At 39.7% G+C, this 16,177-nt stretch overlaps 1 protein-coding gene across 1 annotated transcript; it reads left to right on the top strand.

Moving 5' to 3' along the window:
• The first annotated feature begins 529 nt into the window (after window positions 1–529).
• Window positions 530–15,931, top strand: LOC112138468 (gastrula zinc finger protein XlCGF57.1-like). Its single transcript, XM_024261023.2, has 2 exons — window positions 530–575; window positions 13,068–15,931. Exon 2 carries the CDS (start codon window positions 13,346–13,348, stop codon window positions 14,729–14,731), a length of 1,386 nt encoding a protein of 461 aa, XP_024116791.1. The 5' UTR covers window positions 530–575; window positions 13,068–13,345; the 3' UTR covers window positions 14,732–15,931.
• The last annotated feature ends 246 nt before the right edge of the window (window positions 15,932–16,177 follow it).

Below are 16,177 nucleotides of genomic sequence, written 5' to 3'. Positions count from 1 at the left end.
GGAATTTCCGAGTGTTGGATTTGACAAAGAGATCATGGGTGTGGTCTCTTGGTCCTGTATGATTTATAATTCTCATCACTTTTTTCTGGAGTAAAGTTAATCTATTAGTAAAACTTTTACGAGTATTCCCCCACACCTCATTACAATAAAGAAGACATGGGACAATTAAAGAATTATATAATATATAGAGGGCATCTTTATCAAGAATATGGTTCACTTTATATAAAATACCAATGCTTTTGCTTTATTGTCCTGGATATATAATCAATGTGGGATTTCCAGCTAAGTTTATTATCCATTACTATTCCTAAAAATTTTATTTCAGAAACATTTTGAATTACGGCTTTATCAATTTTAATATTTCTACTTCCATCATAATTTATTGTTCAGAAAATCATACATTTAGTCTTTTCCCAATTTAAAACTAGTTTATTGATATGAAACCATCTTTGTAAAATATATTTGTTCTGTCTACGCCACATGTGTCAAAGTCAAGGCCCAGGATGAGGAGCTCTGTGGTCAGCGCAGACTGCTGGATATCACCTGGAACCCGCAGCTTCAGCTCCACCACATAGGTATGTTCACTGCAGACAAACACAATTGAGGTGAGGTTAGTTGGATATTGGATATTCGGGAGACATTTGCTCTGTTCATGGTTGGTAGGGGTGTGGATCATTGCTTAGGTGGTGATCTGATTCGATTCACGAATCAAGCTCAACGATTCACGAATCGAACCACGATTCTTACTTTTTAATATAATGTTTATTGCTATGTGTATGTCTATTTACTGGATGGATGAAAATTCAGAATCAACAAAACTGATTAAAAAAACACACAAAGATTCAGATAAAAATAAATTTTGTTTGTCATTTTAAAATTTTCTTTTTTTTTGTCAACCTCTGATCAAGCTCACCAGTAACACAAACAACATAAAAAGGATAAAAATCACTTCTGTTGTGGATAATTTAACAACAAAACCTGAAAATGTTCTCCACAGATTTTTATCTTCAAAGTTCTTCAATATTTTACGTTCTAAGCATCACATATTGCTGCAGAGCTCCTATGAAAAGGTTTTTTTTTTACAGCAGAATCAGCTGATTCACATTGATTACATCCACCTTTCAGCAGCGCGAGGCTGTTTCTTCAGAATAAGCTGGAGTTTCGTTAATTGCGTCAAATGTTGAAGAGCTATCATAACCAAAATAATGTAAACACTCGAGCTAAAGCTCTGATGTTGAAGCTAATTTATTTTTCAGAAGTTATGTCTGTGAGCGGAACTTCAGTCTCAGTTTCTGAACAGAAAAAAGTTCTAGCTAGTTCTACTTTTAAAACCGGAAGCTTCACCGTCACAAAGATGTGTTTACTTCCGTTGGCAGTACTGCGGCTCTTTCGGCTTTATTTTAGTTCGTAAAATTAAGAATCCTACATTAATCTGCATTTCAGAGCAAAAATACATCGTCCCCAATTGATGTTGTGATTGTATTTTACTACACTACTATATTTATCAAGTTTTCGAATTAGCGATCTTGGTAGTGTGTAGTGCACTCCACGACTGACACCTCCTTTAAAATATGGAAGTCTTTTCTAGATTACGTAACTATTGATGTGCCTGTTATTCTTTATAAAGGTTTTCTTTGAAAAATAAAAATTAATTATTAGATATCTTTTTGGACAAGTTTCTTTATTTTAATGATTTTGTTCTATGAAATATATTTTCTTCTTTTGTTTGCTTATGTATCAGTTGTCTAGGCTTACTGCTTTTCTTTTGTGCTGTTTGTTATATTGCAGTTTTTTTTAGGTGTATGACTTGTTTGGTGTGAAAATGAATAAATATATTAATGAAAAAAATGTGGTGGGATGAATTCAGGCTCAATAAAACCACTTTTAATGTGATCCACATTGATTCTACCGACGTGTTCTTTAGCGTGGATACCTGTAACGTCTCCAGTAACCGTCATGCAGGATTTCTCCACGGTTTCAAACCTGGAGTAAAAGTTTTGAACCTGGCCTTCATACAGATGCTTAAGATCCATCAGCAAAACAAAACATTTGAAAAAGGAAAAAATTCTGGCAAGATTTTGCAGACCGCAGCGCATCCATCTGTCATGGATCTGGAACCCTCCACCCTGTCAACTCCTCTCAGCTGAGTTAATCAGTCAATTGACTCCTGCTTCTTCTTCTTGTTTTATGGTGGGTGGCATCTAACTTAAAGGTGCATTTTCACCACCTACTGTGCTGCAGTGTGGGTCGGAGTATTGAAAGCAAAAAAAAAAAAAAACTCTACTATAATGTGTAACAACTACATTCTTTTTAGTAAACCACTATGCCTTAGAAATTCCAACACAAGTCTGCATTTTCCTTCCTCTCCACTTAATAAATTCTTAGGGCTAACGTATCCGCCTCCAACTTTTCTTTAAGCTTTCTTTGAGGTGCCTTCTGCTTACTGAATGCTTAGTGCAGTGACAAAGTACATGTTCCACTGTTTTCTTATCCTGGCCACAATCACAAAAACCTTTCCCTAACAAATGAAGTGTGTTATTGAGTCCCGTATAACCCAACCTCAACCTAGACATTAATTTTTGATTTCTACTATTCAGTCTGATATTGTTCATTTTCCCTATACTTCCCTGAATTTGAAAAAGATGTCGTCCCTTCGTACCCATCTCCCACTGGCATTGCCATTCTTCCTTTATCTAGTGAGAGAAGCCGGTGAGTTAGAGGGCGATGAGGGACGCCTGCGCGCGGTGTGGAAAGGCACGCATGAGAAAATCCATGATTAATGTGTCAAAAAAATTGTCGGCGTCATGCACATGTCAAGTTAACGCGTAATTAACGCAACGAATCTGACAGCCCTAGTTTTAACATTATATAACACATTTTATCTTTCCCTGGACTTGTCATGCCTGCTTTCCATAGATCAGTGTTTTTCAACCTTTTTTGAGCCAAGGTAAACTTTTTCCATAAAAAAAATCCTGCGGCACACTAGCGTCCAAAAAGGTAAAAAAAATGAGTCTGTATTGATGTACAGTCCCTCCACAATCTAGTGTACATTGTTTTATATAAGTGTGAAGCATAATTAATCAATTTGCTCAAGTTAAATGTATATCTCGTCAAAACAGTCTACATTTATCATCATTAATGAATGATTAAAAAAATCTTTAAAAAATACTTCTAAATAATCAGTTTTTATGAAATTTTTTTCTCTCTCTTTTTTTAAATACTTCCAAAACTATCAGACAAAGTAAAAACAACCTTCTTTTCTTGTTTCCCTCCACAATAGTGATGAGAATTCTGGTTCAAAGTTCAATTCTTTTGCATTCGTTTTCCTAAAACAGCGGCTCTTTTGGCTACCAAATGGCTTTTTTAGGTTGTTGTTTGGTTTGTTTGATTCAGTGTAAACTACTAGATAAGATTATGCTCAAAATCCATAATGTAAACATGTTTTTATTCATATAAAGTGTCAATTATGTATATGCTGTTATTTATCCCTTACAGAAAGAATGTACAAAATTAATGGTAAAAGAACTATTAACTATTCAGTTTTTAACTCTACGCACTTTAAGCTTTTTTCTTTTTAAACACATTTGAAGTGAACTACATAAAACTCTGCAACCAAAACCCAAATACAAATTAAATTGTGCAAAAACCACTAAATCAAGACTTTTATTCACATTGACGTTAAGAAAGACAAAAGAGTTTCAGCTTTGAGGATGTAATCTGCTTTCTTCTCTCAGTGATGATCTGCTCTGTTTTAGAGAAGATTCTCTCAGTTCTCAGGTGTCTGGACAGGTTGATTGTGGAGCCATAAATATATACAGAATATATATACATATAGAATATTTCCTGCAGACTCTGTTCCTTCATACTATTTTCTTCTTTTTCTTGTCATTTTCTTTACATTTTGTGTTGATGTTTTCTCTCTATCTCTCTCTCCCTATTTGGCTCTTGCACTGCTGAACGTGTAAGCCCCTCCCCCTCCACCCAGCGCTCAGCGCGCGCACTTAACCCAATGCATCATGGGGGCTGTAGTGCATAAACTCACGCAGATGCCGGCATATTGTCGTTTCTGAGCTTCATTCTTTGTTCACTTTTTAAACTGTCTGACGTCGGATCACGCTGGAAGTTACACCGCTAAACACGAGCTTTAGCTGTTATTTTTGTTGGAACTGAGAGACTTTATGAGCCAAATCAGAACAAGGAAATGAGTACGTTAACCTCTTCTGATTGGTCAGATTGATGACATGTGATCAAGCCTCCAACAATGATTGGCGGAGACCGCTGAAGGGGGCGGGACTTTCCTAAAAGCTGAGTTTGAGGCTAGTTTTGCGGCTGAATTGCGGTAACATCATTCTGATTAATCATTTATAGAATCAAAGAAATATTTATTTTACCATCTTGGATATTCAAAACTATTGAGTGTAGAATCAGGGCTGTTTGGAAGAATACAGAGTTGATACCAGAGTGATGGTAAATGTTTTAGATATGTGAAAATGGGTAATTTCCCGCGGCACACTGGTTGAAAAACACTGCCCTAGGGCTCGCTCCAGCTCAGAGAATGTAAATAGAGCATCCATTGTGGTCATTGTAGGTCCCCCCTCTTTGCTTCCAACACCTAAATTATATTTCCGTCTAGTTTCTTCTCTCCTTTGTTTTCTAAGGTCTGATAGATGTTCTGTGCCATGAATTTTAATAAATGTCTTAACCATTATATCTGCTTTCTCCTCATTAGTTAAAAGCTAACTCATCTTGCGGCTGGGTGGCTCAGTGGGCTTGGTGAAGGGCTGACAAGCAGAAGCCCTGGGTTCGATTCACAGGGCTGTCCACTGATCCCACCCAGATTGGGTCCTTAGGCAAGACCCTTGACGCTGCTGCCTAACTGGGTCCATGTGCCTCTCAAGTACAGGGTTAAGTCAGGAAGGGCATCCGGCGTAAAAACTATGTTAAACAGTGGGTGCTGTTACGCTGTGGCGACCCCGAAAGGGATAAGCTGAAAGTAAACACAAAGCTAAAGCTAACTCATCCCCTACTTTTAACACTGGATAATTCCCCTCATCTTCCTAATCATTCCCCATACCTCACCAACTGATGTTGTTCGACCTATCTTTTCACAATATCCCCTCCAGCTTTCTCTTTTTGCCCTTTTAACAACCTGCCTTGCCTCAGCCCGTAGTCTTTTATACTCCAGTAAAGTTTGATAATTATGTGTTTTTCTTAGTAGTCTGAAACTTTTATTCCTAGCTTTTATTGCTTTCTCGACAACCATGTTACATTTTTCTTCATTACCCTGCCTTTACATTTAAGTATTGATATTTCTGCAGCTGTATTTATAACCCTCCTAACTGTTCTTCTAGCTCCTCAATATTATTACTCATCTCTATTTTTGAATGCTCTTCATCACATATACATGTAAATGTATCCCATCTTGCCTTTTTAAAAATCCAGCCCCGTTCTCTTTCTTCTGATACTGACCCTTTGTCCCAAGAGCTTTAACAAAGATGAGATAGTGATCACTCCCTAGCGTGTCTGCTTGCACCGACCAATCACATTTTCCAGCCATTTCATTGGATACGAGTGTGAGATCTAGTGCTGACGTGTTACCTGTGTGTACATCAATCTGCGTCCCACTCCCATCCTTGACACATACCAAATTCATATCTTCTATAAGTTGCTCAAGTACCTCTCCATTTGCGTCTGTCTTCGTCCCTCCCCATAATGGGACAAGTGATCAGACTGGCCCAGATGTGGCCTCTACCACATCTGGGCCAGTCTGATCACTTGTCTCTACTAATTCCAGCATACACCCCTCTCATTAGAAAAGCACCCCCACAACAAGGACTGTTAAGATATGGCCTGAAAACTCCACTCAGCAGCTCCAGGATTGCTTTGAGAGAACACATTGGGACCATCCATCCATCCGTCTTCTTGTCCGCTTCTTCCCTTTCGGGGTCGCGGGATGCCGGAGCCTAACCCGGCTACTGATGGGCGAAGGCGGGGTACACCCTGGACAGGTCGCCAGTCTGTCTCAGGGCCTCAATCACACACACATTCACTCTCACATTCACACCTAGGGGCAATTTAGAGTCACCAATGAACCTATGAAGCATGTTTTTGGACGGTGGGAGGAAGCCGGAGTCCCCGGTGAAAACCCACGCATGCACGGGGAGAACATGCAAACTCCACACAGAAAGGTCCCAGCCGGGATTCGAACCGGAGCTTTCTTGCTGTGAGGCAAGAGCGCTAACCACTGCACCACCGTGCAGCCCACACATTGGGACATTTTTGAAAATGCAGACCTGGAAGATCACTCCTCAGCTGTGCTGAGCTACATTAAGTTCTGCATGGACACTGTTACTACTGAGAAATGTATTCGAATCTACCCGAACCAAAAGCCCTGGATGACAGGAAAGGTCAGAGCCTTGCTGAAGGAGAGGAACGGGGCCTTCAGAAGTGGGGATGGAGCTCAGTACAGTGCTGCCAGAGGTAACCCCTAACCCTAACCCCATACCCCCCCCCCCCCTGTCTGCGAGGAGCCATTTTTGATGCTGGAGGAGCACGAGGTGAAATGAACACTGAGGAGGGTGAACGCAAGAAAAGCTGCGGGACCGGACGGTGTACCAGGGCCTGTCTTTAAGACCTGTGCAGACCAGCTGGCTGGAGTTTTAACCAGGATTTTTAACCAATCCCTGTCTCACCACACTGTTCCACCCTGTTTGAAGTCCTCTATTATTGTTCCTGTGCCCAAAAAGACCACCAGCAGCCTGAATGACTACCGTCCATTGGCACTAGCACCAATTGCCATGAAGTGTTTTGAATCACTGGTTCGGAGTCACATCATCTCAAAGCTGCCACCTGCATTGGATGGCCACCAGTTTGCTTACAGAGCCAATAGATCGACTGAGGATGCTCTTGCTATGACCCTCCATACTGCTCTGAGACACCTTGAGCAGCAGGGGAACTATGCAAGGCTGCTTTTCATCGATTTCTCACCACAGACTGGTGGTGAAGTTATCAGAACTGGGTTTGTCTTCTTCCGTCTGCTGCTGGATCCTTGATTTTTTTTTAACAAATCGCCCTCAGAGGGTACGGGTTGGCTCCCACATCTCTGGAAACATTAGCCTTAGCACTGGATCCCCGCAGGGCTGTGTCCTGAGCCCTCTTTTATACACCCTTTAAACACACGACTGCACCCGTCCCACCAACACCATAATCAAATTTGCTGATGACACCACAGTGGTGGGACTCATTTCAGACAGAAATGAGTCTGCATACAGGGCGGAGGTGGAGCAGCTGACCATGTGGTGTAAAGACAACAACCTGATCCTCAACGCAGTAAAGACAAAGGAGCTGATTGTGGATTCCAGAAGACAGAGGGCTGAAAGCATTCCACCGCTGTACATCGGTGGGGACTGTGTGGAGAGGGTGGCTGATTTTCGCTTTCTGGGCACACAGATCAAAGACGACTTGTCTTGGAGCGCCAAAACCTCAGTGATTTTTAAAAAAGCACAGCAGAGACTCTACTTTTTGAGGCTTCTCAAGAAGCTCCACTGCCACAGAAACTGCTCGTGTCATTTGTTGAGCCGCCGCCCGTAACAGGGATTGACTGCCTGTTTTTAGGTTTATAGCTCCTCTCTTTGGTTTTTAGCCACAAGTGAGACTCTTGTGATTCCCGGTTTATTTTACACACGGAGAATAAGTGTGTGAAACTACTCTTTTATTGTTTATACACGAGAGAGGGAGAGAGACTCGTGATTTTATGACTCCCGAATTCTTTCTACACACCGAGAGTAAATGTGTGAGCCCGATTTTATTTCTACACGCATCAAGCAAGCGTGTGGCTCCCGATTCTTTCTACACACCGAGAGTGAATGTGTGAACCCGATCTTCTTTCTACACGCATCAGGCGAGCGTGTGCTTTCCGATATTTTTAGGCACGCATCAAAACGACGTGTTTAACTACTCTTTTATTCTTTAACCACGAGGGAGGAAAGACTCGTGAATCCTATGTTTAACACACACACATAGGATAGGTGTGTGAAACTGACCTTTTATTATTTAGCCACAAGTGAGAACAGAAACTCGTGCTGTCTGCCTATTGAGGTTCACTAAATATTACTATTTAGATACACTCAGTTAGGACTTTTAAAAAGTGCACACAAGATAAACCCATAGTAGATATCACCCAACTACAGTATGTTTATTTATTACACTTTAAAAACCACATAAGATAACCTTTCTACAAGTTCATGAAAATTTCAGGCCTAAGTTTTTTATAGGTCTATTTACTCATTTATTTCCATTCATTTATTTATTTTTCATGTGATACACATACTCTTAGAACACAAAAGAGAAGGTATTTATTTTTATTGATGTCTCTCAGGCTCGCGGGGTCTGGGGCTTACCTGGTGTTGTAAGGTTGTCTTCAGTGGCAGAGGTCAGATGCAAAAAAGAGGGAAAAAATCTATTTGGGTATGTCAACCCGTTTATTTATGACAGAAGGCTAAATACAAATGTTATTTTTTGTCCCCTTTATCACCCATGGGCGAACATGGAGTCTATTATCTATTTTGTACCATGACAGGTTGTGCTTTCCCGTTGGAATACGGATCAGAGTAAAACTATGTGATTTCCACCTCAGAGATGGTGAAGAGATGATCTCGGGTCAAGAAGAGTGCAGGGTGTGAAGAAGAGGTTCTTCAAGCAGGAAGCATTGGTTATATATATGTCTTTGCGCTAATGCTTGGCTCCTTCTTGCACTTTTTCTTTTTTGCTGAAGGCTGCTTTTTTTCTTCTTAGAGGTATGGCAGAGGCGTAAGTGGCATTTCCTGTTCTTCAGTGGAAAGACAAGTGCTTCCTTTATTCTCAGAAACCGCAGGTCCCTTAAAGGTCACATTTATGCTTGCACTTTTAGAAACAGGAGTTTTAAGAGAACAAAAAACAAGTTTGATAATACAAAATCACATACATATAATCATTCATCATACCTATGGTCATAAATTACACTTAACACATCAAGAAAGCCTACATGCATGATCTGGGGTTTCAACACATTTTACCACTGTTCAGTAGAGAGTGTGCTGACCTACTGTCTGTGTGTGTGGTATGCCAGCTACACTCCAGAGGATCGTCTCCAGCGCCCAGAAAATTACTGGATGCCCTCTCCCCTCCCTGGATGATTTACACAAAGAATGCTGCAACAAAAAAAAATAAAATATCATCAAGGATACATTGCACCCAGGACATGAACTGTTTGAACTGCTGCCTTCTGGGAAAAGATACCGGACAATGAAGTGCAGAACCAAAAAACAGCTTTCAAAAAACAGCTTTTATCCAAGAGCAATAGTCTCTTTAAATTCAACTTAAAGGTTTCTGTGCAATAATATGTATGATATATGCAGAATGGGAGATGTGTGCTTGGTTTTATTGTTTTTATCTTTTAGTATTTATATTTATGTATTTTAATAGGAATATTTTTTAAATCCAGCACTAGGACTTTGTTTTAAACCTTTATACTCTTAAAATTCTGTTCTATATTTTATTGTTATTGCTTTTGTACCAAGTAAAGAGGGATTGATTTTAAAATTTCAATGTACATGTGCAATGACAAATAAATTCTATTCTATTCTATTCTATGTGCTATGTGCATGGAAATCGCCACACAAAATTAAATGTCTGTTGCATCCGTCAGGAATTGACCTAATCTTATTTAAATCTAATTTTTTGCATGGATTGTAATAATTTATTATCCAACCTGCCCCTGATTTGTGTGTACTTCAGTAACTATAAATTCGTCTTCCTTCCCTATTTGTACCGTACTAAAATTCAGATCGTTTTTAATAAATGTGACACACCCACCTCCCGTCCCCGCTGTTCGGTCACACCTGACCTCTGTGTAGTGATACGTTTTAAACTGCAACTCAGCTTTTAACCATGTTTCCTGAATACATATAACGTCCGGTTTTGTGATCAAATTTTCAACATATCTCTTAAGGTCTTGTCCATTTGCAATTAAACTCCTTGCATTCCATTGTAGAATAAACATTTACTCCCCCCCACACACCCCTACCAGACTAGAATGGGTACTGAGATTATTCCTGACTTCTTCCCATGTTAGTTCATTAATGTCCAGATGATGTCGCTGCTGCCTTTACTATGATTTGTATTCTTTCTGTTTCTAATTTTGTCTCCATTGTAGCATTTAGGACTCCAGCAATAAACGTAACAAGTTTCTTTAAATCCACCCACACCTTCCCTTCCTCATCTCTGACCTCCCGGCCGACAGATTCCTCTCCTGCCGATCCCTTTCTTTCATCTGTTCTCTGATCAACCACTTTTACTGCATCAGCATAGGACATTTTACTCTTCACTCTGAGTTGTTGAATTTGCATCTCTTTTTTCATCACCCGACACCCTGCGTACGACACACTATGATCACCTACACAATTACAACATTTTGGCTGCATCTTATTCCTACAGTCTTCATAGTCATGGTTTTCTCCACATCTAGGGCATCTTCTTTTTCCTTTGCATACAGCAGCAGTGTGCCCAAACCTCTGACAATGAAAGCATCTTAAAGGTTTTGGAACATATTCCCTCACAGAGTATGACACATATCCTAATGACACTTTACTGGGTGACACCGGAGTCACACCGGACGCGAGAGCGCCGCGAGAGCGCCGCGAGGCGGCGCGGAGCGGAGCGCGCGCCGATTTGCGGCGCTCTATTGGTCACACCAGACGCGATTTTTTGCCGCGACGGTCGACAAGCGCTTCTGCTAGAGCTACTGTTTTTTTGCCATCATGGTCAATAACTAGGATATCTCCCCGTGTTTCTGCTTCAAGGAGATGGTCTCTGCCCCTGTTGACACAGACCCCGCCCCCCAACTCCACAGTCGGCCCACTTCATTGATCGGTTTGTGCGCGCGTGTGGGTGTCTGTCTGTTTTGTTGTGTGTCTGTGTGCACGCACGTGCTCCCAGGTGTTTCCGTCAGTAAATTAATAAACTAAAAATATTACCTGATGTTTCTTCCCAGAAGAACCGCTCTTCTGCCTCTCTCTCGTTCAAACACAGCCCCGTGCCCCGCTCCAGTGTGTCCCCACTGCCCCGTCTGCCCTGCTTTTTTTCCTCCCAGAACCCTGCAGACCAGCACACCCGCTCCGGAGATCTGTGGTGTGGGGGCTCCCGCGCACGCGTGTCTGTTTGTTTTGATTGTATGCATATTTTCATCTCTACAGTCTGTTTAGACACAAAAACATGATCACATTTGTCAATCGCGGCGTTTTATTGTGAAAAATTGGTTCTATTTTGAAAATAAACCGGATTTTCTCATGTATTTCGACGCAACTTCCTGCCAGTATTGACGCGGAGCGCTCGCGTCGCGCGGAAGAAATAGGCCAGACGCCGAAACGTTGCGCTGCACCGCGCGGACCCTCCGCGCCGCTGCGCGTCGCTCCGCGCCTGGTGAGACCGACGCCATAGGTTAACATGGGCGCCGAATGGAAGCGCTTCGCGGCGCTATCACGTCCTGTGTGACTCCGGCGTAATGTTTCCCCTTGAAACTCTAAGAGAACACTTTCGGTCTCCTTTCTTATAACATTTTTAAATACTGTGAGTCTTCTAGCTTCCTTTAGCTGTACACCTTTTAGATTAGTTTTAATCTCATCCATTGACACCTCCACCGATATCCCTTATATCACCCCTTTACCTCCCACTCCCACCTTGCTTGTGCTGATCACCTTGTGCTTCCCCTCTTCCCTCATTTTACAAGCTTTCTCACTCTGGTCTTTGCTCCCACAAACTATCAGCAGATTGCCATCTCTCAGCACTTTAGCTAGTTTAATATCTCCAATTTGGTTTTTCAGGATTGAAGTCAGTTTCACTGGACTTAAAGACTGGACTCCATTTCCTTCCTTAAACCTCAAAACAACTTTAAAGTCAGCTACTTCTTCTTCAATATCCCTCTCCTAATCACTTGTCATCGCCCTTCTTAGCTTTTTATGTTTTGCTCCACCAAAAGTATGTCCTCTCTTTTCTTTCAGCTGTTCTCATCCAATGCTCATATCCATCCCATCCTCACTCTCACACTCATCTAAATCACCCCACTCCCTCCCATTCACAGCACAGCTGTGCCTACCCGCCATTGCTTTCATATCTGATCCTACTTAAGCCTAAATTAACTTTTCTGTTGAAGCTTGTTGTTCCAGGGGTTTCCTTATCAACATCCTGACACCTTCTCTCTCTTCCTTTTTTACCTGCCCCCTATAGCTACTGGCCATTGACGGAAGACATCTTTAGTCATGTGGTTTTGTTTAAAAAATTTGATCATGCTGGAGAGGCTGAGGAGGCGGGCTCAAGGATGAAGTCATAAAATAGGCAGGATTGACAAGGAGCGAAAGGTGGCACCTCAGAAATCAAGTCATTTTAATTCCGTATATTAAAACGGGCCACAAAAATGACTCATATTTCATAAATTTGTTTTTTAATGTTCCCATTGTAATATATGATCATATATATGGATATAGATCACTCTGAAAGGCTGAAGAAAATCATGGTAGGGCCCCTTTAAGTTTGTCTGTAGTTGATTCAGATTTCCTCATTTGATTTAAGTCTGGTTTTAATGCCAAAAAAGGAGAAAAACTTCATGATTTATAAAAGTCTTAAACTATTGTCTTTATTTTTAGTTAGCATAAAGCTAAAACACCTAAACTTTAAAGCTGAAGATGGTTAAAATGTGTGTTTTGCATCCAAAGTACAACCCGATTAATCGAATAATCTAAAAAAAAAAGATCTGAGATTAGTCGGCAATTAAAATAATCATTTGCGGCAGTCATATTTTTCATGTGACCGACTTCCAATCTGTCCAGGGTGTACCTTGTCTTTATCCAACAGTAGCCAGGTTGAGCTCTAGGAGACCCATGACCCCAAACTGGATAATGCAAACAAATAAATCTATTCTATTATATTCTATTCTAATGCAGGTTAAGAAGATAGATGGATGGACGAGTGCATGCATGCTTAATAATACACAAAGTCCTTTAAAAGGGCTCATTCTTGTGTTTGTGTCCCTGCAGTCCTCCCCCAGCATTGGGTGACTGAAGAGGAAGATCTCTGCAACCAGAAGAGGAACTTCAGAGTGGAATATGAGGATCTAGAACTTCCACAGACTAAAGAGGAACTGAAGGAACCAGAAGCTCCACATATTAAAGAGGAACAGGAAGAACAAGAACCTCCACAGATTATAGAGCAACAGGAGAAACCGGAACCTCCATGGGTTAAAGAGGAGCAAGAACACATCTGCATCAGTCAGGATGACGAGCAGTTTGATCTAAAGCAGGAGATTGATACCTTGATGGAGATTCCTTCTTATGAGGAAAATGATCACAGTGAAGCAGATCTAAACAAACAGAAAAGCTTCAGTGTAACTGATAGTCAGGATGAAGAAAGAAACCAACATGAAGAATCAACATCAACTCTAGATAAAGAGACAGACCCACATAACAGAGATCAGAGGAAGAGAAGAGACAGATGTCATGTCCAAAGTGTGGACAGCTCTCACATGACAGAAAGTCAGCGTGGGTCTGAAGTTAGAAAAAAATACAAGAAGGAAATTTCAGTAGAGAAGCACAAACAATCTCCAAAAGAGAAGAGACTTTTCTCTGTTAAGTCTGGTAAAAGGAAAATAATTGCACACAATGTGTCTGCCCACATGAGAGCTGAGCCAGATGGAAGATCTAATGTCTGCAAAGAATGTGGTAAAAGTTTTGGGTACTTGTCCGAGTTAAAAACTCATATGAGAACTCACACACGGAAGAGGCCTTTTTGTTGTCAAGAATGTGATAAAAGTTTTAGTCAGAAATCTCATCTCAAAAGACATGTGAGAATTCATACAGGAGAGAAGCCTTTTTGTTGTCAAGAATGCAATAAAAGTTTTCATCGTGCAGCCAATCTCAAAAGACATATAAGGACTCATACCGGAGAGAAGCCTTTTCACTGTCAGGAATGTGATAAAAGTTTTAGTCAGACATCTAGTCTCAAATCACACCTGAGAATTCATACAGGAGAGAAGCCTTTTTGTTGTCAAGAGTGTGATAAAAGTTTCCATCATGCAGCCGATCTCAAAAGACATATAAGGACTCATACCGGAGAGAAGCCTTTTCACTGTCAAGAATGTGATAAAAGTTTTTGTCAAAGATCTAATCTCAAATCACACTTGAGAATTCATACACGAGGGAATTCTTTTTGTTGTCCAGAATGTAATAAAAATTTTATTGAAATATCTACTCTCAAAAGGCATATGAGAACTCATACTGAACAAAAGCCTTTTCGCTGTCAAGAATGTGATAAAATCTTTTGTTACCCATCTGGTTTCAGAAGACACATGGTAACTCATACCGGAGAGAAGCCTTTTTCTTGTAAAGAATGTGATAAAAGTTTTAGTCAAGCATCTAGTCTAAAAATACACATGAGAACTCATACAGGAGAAACACCTTTTTGGTGTCAAGAATGTGATAAACGTTTTCGTCATAGATCAAATCTCAAAGTACACATGAGAACTCACACGGGGGAGAAGCCTTTTTATTGTCCAAAATGTGATACAAGTTTTCGTCATGCATCAACCCTTGATTCACACATAGGAACTCACACAAGAGAGAAGCCTTTTTATTGTCAAGACTGTAATAAAGGTTTTAGTTTTATATCTAGTCTCAAATCACACATAAGAACTCATACAAGATAGACGCCTTTTTTGTCAAGGATGTGATAAAAGTTTTAGTCAGAAATTTAATGTCAAAAGACAGGAAAATTCACTCTAGAGAGAAGCCTTTTTTAAAAGAATGTGATACAGCTTTTCATTATAAATTTAGTCTCAAAAGACACATGAGAATTAACACAAAAGAGAAACCTTTTCTTAGAAAAAAAGTCAGTTTTCTCAAAATTTGACTAAGTAATTAAATCAAAAGTAGGCAGAAGTGAGTATTTAATGCATAAAATTAAACAATTTTCTGAAGTTTGGTGTTTGTAGTAAGAGCATCTTTTTTACTATTATTATTTTTGTGATATAATAATCACATTTTGTAAGACAAATATTAAGTTTCATTGTGTATAAGCCACAATCCTCAAAAAGAATTATATTTTGGATTGATCTATTTATATATGTATAATTATTATTTTTTTTACTATATGAGCTTTACTTTTTTATTGATTAACAACAAACATTGAACTTTTCCATTAAAATTTGTTCTTTTAGGTGTATCATAACAGTTACAACTTCAGCTGCAATTTTTTGTTTTAAAGGTGTTGTGTTGACCTTTGTGGTTGTAGTTTATGCTGAGACATTGTGTATGTTGTTTAAATCTGTGTGTTACTATTACAACACTAGAAATATTGTAAATACATGTTTATTTCTGACACATTTTATGTGACCTTTGAACCTTTTATTATCATTCCAGCCTGAGAATACCATAAAATTATTTTTTTAAATTCAAAGCTAATTTGTTACCTTGAAACCAATAGAATTTTTTTTCAGGCCCTTGTTTAGTTTTTCGAGAACTGTTTTTAGATCCTTATGAGAAATAAAAACATTGGTGTCATCGGCAAATAAAATGGGAAATGTGGATTTACCAACACATGCAAAATTATTATTATTATTATTATTTTCAGATATGAAAATCCAAACAATAACAGACAGCGACAACCCCTCACACATCCCATACCAGGGCAACCCCCCAAAAAACACAGAAATACAGACGATCATCAATATACATATAAGAATAAACGAAAAACAACAACAACACAAAAAAACACAAAAAACAAAAACAAAATACAGATGTTACAAAGCATGCCCTTTACTTATAAGCTAAGGGGAATGCTTTGTCCCTTTAAAACTTGACCCCTTAAGTCAGGAGGCAGGTAGTTTAAAAACGGAGCCCAAGTTGACAAAAACATTTCTTCATTTCCTTTTACAACTGCATGCAAACTCTCATGAGGAAGTATACCAAAGACTTCTCTGAACCACAGAGTGACAGTGGGAGGTGACTCTATAATCAAATTTATTAATATACACTTTCGAGCAATCAAAAGGAGTTTTCCAGGAACAGTAGGTAACGTTTAGGGATTTGAAACACCTTGAAGGGAGGCCTAGCAGGTAGACACCTGGATCCTTCTTAATTTTCACTTTAAAAAT

This window comes from Oryzias melastigma, linkage group LG2 (genome assembly GCF_002922805.2).
Source record: "Oryzias melastigma strain HK-1 linkage group LG2, ASM292280v2, whole genome shotgun sequence".
Classification (NCBI taxonomy): Eukaryota; Metazoa; Chordata; class Actinopteri; order Beloniformes; family Adrianichthyidae; genus Oryzias; species Oryzias melastigma.
This window is presented reverse-complemented; position numbering and strand designations above follow the sequence as displayed.